Raw genomic sequence first — 4,217 nt, 5'->3', positions numbered from 1 at the left:
TTGATTGTATGAACCAATATTTAACAGACATTAGAATTAAAATATTTTCTGTATAAAATTTATTTGGTTAAACAAGTGTATGTGTGTTCATTAATTAGAGCTAAAAAAATAATTTGTAACAGGATATCGCTGGAAGACTATAAAACAAGTAACGCCTTTCAAATTACAGTAAAATAATTAACAGATAACGTTCCACTAATCTCTGCATCTTGAGAACAAGATATAGATAAATGTAGACCAGAGACGGTACATCCAAAATATTTTAAAACCTCAATACTCTTATTTATATAATTCCTAAAACCCTAACATGCGTTTCTATGGTTTAATGTGAGGCAACCTATAGGATTCACTAAAGGCCAAACGTTTAAGATTATTTTAATGTTTAAAAAGTCCAATTCTTATTTGACCCCATAAATAAAACATAATAGACCTGAACAACGTTTGAAAAAACTCTAGCAATCAAAAAACGTTTTCTATCCCCATAGCAATATTATTTTCAATTTCACTTCAGTGTCAATGTGAAGTAACTAGGAAGTTTTGTGACCATTTGAAAAGTTTCAGGTATTTTGTTTTCACAAGAAACTACTTCATACAGAATTCTTAAAATCATGTTGATCAACAAAGGCTTGATAAAGGTCAGTTACAAATTGTTCAAAAGTTTTAACTGACATTTTTTAATTGAATCTCATGATTTAAAATAAGTCTGACTGACAATTTAACGCTCTTTAGAATATACTAAATGGATTTATAATATAATTTTTAGGTTCGAAATACAAAGTCTTGAGTCTATAAAGTGTCTGAAATAAAGCAAATCTCACATCAACACTCCAAAAATGCAACTGTCTATAGTTTTTGTGTATTTTTTATTTTGTTTATCAATTTTTTTTTGTGTGTTATTTTATAAACTCAATGAATTGTGTTAGACATCTTTCAGTTTTATCATAATCAGTTATGTTTATCTCTTTTTTGAACTTATCCTTTTTTATGTCAGTTGTCCGGTATTTTGTAGCATCAATATTTCCGTAGTATAAGAGTCAGAAATATGAATTATACTAGCGCACGGATTATCATACTGGTTGCCATAAGCGTAAGTCAATGGTGTCGGGGCAATGATATTTGATTTGAATGAGATGTGCCATTTAGTAGTAGATTTTTTTTTATATCTCCACGCCCAAGCTACGACTACTACCAATATAATTCTAGTAGTTAAGTAGTTGGTTCTGATTAGATCTGCCTAGTCCATCAATACAAAAATTTGTGCGTATGTGTGAGGCCCATAGAGGCACTCACAAACCGGGAATAGGAGTGACCCTACCCTGTGTACTTCAGTTTTCGTTTTCTAGGACACCCAATTGGCGCTCGGAGATTTGGTTCATGGACAGTCTGCTTCATGGATAGAAATATAGGTCTCTGCGCCTACTGACCCTGAATGGTAAGGCGGTAAGGAAAGCCAGTTGGTGCTAAAGAGACTCGTTATAGAACTGTCGGTAGAAAGCAACTGCATGGATACCATGGTTCTCAGTAACGTGAGGTTGGGTTTTTTTTTTTTTTTTTTTTTTTTTTTTTTCATTAAAAAACTTTATTTATTGATAGATATCACAATCTACCACACCGTTGTGGGCAATAGGTATTAGTGATGAATGATCACATTCATATTAAGATAAAATAAAATAAGAATGAAAAATAAATAAATGAAAGAAAAAAAAAAGTACATCAAAATAAATAAAATATCTCAGGGCTGGTATTTGTATTGGTAATTGGTTGAGAGAACTAGACCGGCAAGTGGGCTTATTTGTCCTTTATGCCAACTCCTGGCGGCTACTTTGAAGTTGCCGTGGCGTACTAACCAAGGTGGTCAAGATTCATTTCTCGGGACCACCCAGAAATAAATATTAACTGCCCCAGGTGGGAATTGAACCCACAACGTTCCGAACCGAGGGCTCTGGGACCCATACCTCAATGCAAACGGCCGCCTCATCCCTAAGGTTGAGTTACTCCTTTCAGACTATCTCTACTCCCGCAAACAATATTGCCTGTAAGAGGAGTTTTAGGAGTAAACATGCGGCTGAAGATATTCACGGTTCTATAGTACAAAGCGAAAATAATATAAATATTTATAAAGTGTCCCGTAAGTCTTTATTTACTTATAGAAATATTCAAGGAGGTGAATGTGAAATACATATATATTCATATTTGTAATAAATATTTATGTTAGGTTTGTTAAATATTTGGATTTCTGATATGAGCCAAGGGATTACTGTTTATATAATAAAGTTATGATGTAGAGAGGGGAGCACGTGCTTGGAAACTATAAGCAGCCCCTGTTTGAACATTCCATTAAAGAACGGCCGGGGGCAAGGACCACATCTTTGCTGATTTAATAGGAAATCTAATGCTGATCTTTCAAAAAAAGTCTTTTTTTAAAAAGAAATCTAGTCTGAGATTCGAATAAGTATAGTTGGTGTATATTTCTTGCTATTCTAATAGGTGAACTTATAGAAGAAATTCCTACCTAAACAGCAAACAATATGAACGCTTTCACTCTTTCGCGTTACCATTGATATACGACTTGCGTTGTACTCGTATAAACAAGTTTGAAGTTTTATTTAAATGTTCTAACGAAAATTAATTCATAAGGTTCCAGTCCGCTTGGTTCGGAACGCCGTGGGTTCGATTCCCAAGTGGGGCTGTTAACATTCATTTGTCGGCGGTCCCGAAGATAGAATCTTGACACTCCCACCTTGGTAAGTATGCAGCGGCAACTCAGGTAGCCGCCAGGGGTCGGCATCTAGGCCCACTTGCCGGACTTGTCCCCCCCCACCAAATACCAGTACCAGTATTACTACCTACGCTTCGGCCAGGGCCAGCCTTCATCAGGGCTAAAATTAAAAAAAAAAAAACAAGATAACAACCAAAATGAGTAAAAGGCATTACAGAATAATCAGAAAATAACAAACATTATAGATTCATAATGTTGAAAAATCACGTATTACAAGAAGATAAAGGCTGTATGAGAAAAGTAATATTAAAATTAAGCAAAGGGAAAGAACGAATAATAAAATACCTATAAAAATTTAGTTAGTAAATATAAATACAAAAATTATTTTAAATAAACTGATAAAAAAAAAGTGGGAAATAAAATTTATAAGCAAATAACAGGGTTATAGAAATAAAATATAAAGATATAAAATCCAAAAGGAATAAAGGAATATGAATATTTTAATTTAATAATAATTATTTAAAATTTAAGTTATGGGGAAAAATGTACTAGAATGGAAAAAATAAACTATTAAGTTATATAATATAAAAAAAGTAATTAGTAAATATGGCAATAATAACATTAGGCGAACATAACTCAATGACGTGGGTAAGGAAGGAGAAATAAGAAAAGAGTAGTGAAGGAAAAGGGGTGTGAAAAAGGGGGAAAAAAAAGTACCCACTTGGTGAAGACCTGAAAGTTCAGTTTGTGGTGCTTGTGTGCGGCCAATTTCTGAGTTTAAAAAATACGTTGGAACATATAACGAGGCTACGTTTACTACTTACATTACTTAGAAGGGACCTGACGGCCGTGCAGGTCCCAGTACGCTCGGTTCGGAACGTTGTGGGTTCGATTCCCACCAGTTAAACATTAATTTTTGGCGGTGCCGAAGAATGAATCTAGACTCTCCCACCTTGGTTAGTACGCGGCAGTAACCCAGGTAGCCGTCAGGGGTTGGCGAAAAGGACCACTACGCCCACTTGCCAGACTTGTTTCCCCCACCTAATACCAGTACCAGTACTTAGATTGGTAAAAGTAAGAAAAATAAATAAGTAGACGTAAAAAATTAAAATAGATTTATTTGCAGATTCTATTATCCGAAAAATGAAATAAGAAAATTCTGAGAGGTTAAAAGATCCATCCATATCTGTCCATAATATGGAATTCTTTAATATAATAATGATAGTAAGGATTACCTAAAATGAAAAAAAAAATTTAAAATGACAGGGAAGGCAGTTAAACCGACGTTACAGTTTTGTCTAAGGACGTTAAAATGTATTCATCCAGAGAAGTTAGAAAAATTCGATTTTCTTTGTTTAAGTTGCTATCTTTACCTCATCAGTTCTTTTGTCAATAAGACAAGTGCATAATTCAGTTGTATAAAAATTTATTTATTTTCTTATTTTTATAACAAAGTTAAATTTCGTATTTATTTTCTAGTGTACTAAATGTATTATAT

At 33.6% G+C, this 4,217-nt stretch overlaps 1 protein-coding gene across 1 annotated transcript in view; it reads left to right on the top strand.

Annotated features, from left to right (window-relative positions):
• Positions 1-3,651: 3,651 nt before the first annotated feature.
• The window catches only part of LOC106685313 (chondroadherin), a 6,971-nt gene continuing 6,405 nt past the window's right edge, over positions 3,652-4,217 (top strand). Inside the window, exon 1 of the mRNA XM_067049155.1 lies at positions 3,652-3,675. Coding sequence (XP_066905256.1) covers positions 3,652-3,675 — 24 coding nt within the window. The remainder of the gene's footprint in view (positions 3,676-4,217) is intronic.

Source organism: Halyomorpha halys, unplaced genomic scaffold, assembly GCF_000696795.3.
Source record: "Halyomorpha halys isolate HHAL.00 unplaced genomic scaffold, Hhal_1.1 Scaffold680.1, whole genome shotgun sequence".
Taxonomy (NCBI): domain Eukaryota; kingdom Metazoa; phylum Arthropoda; class Insecta; order Hemiptera; family Pentatomidae; genus Halyomorpha; species Halyomorpha halys.
Note: the sequence above shows the minus strand (reverse complement) of the source record. Positions and strands in the feature narration are given on the sequence as shown.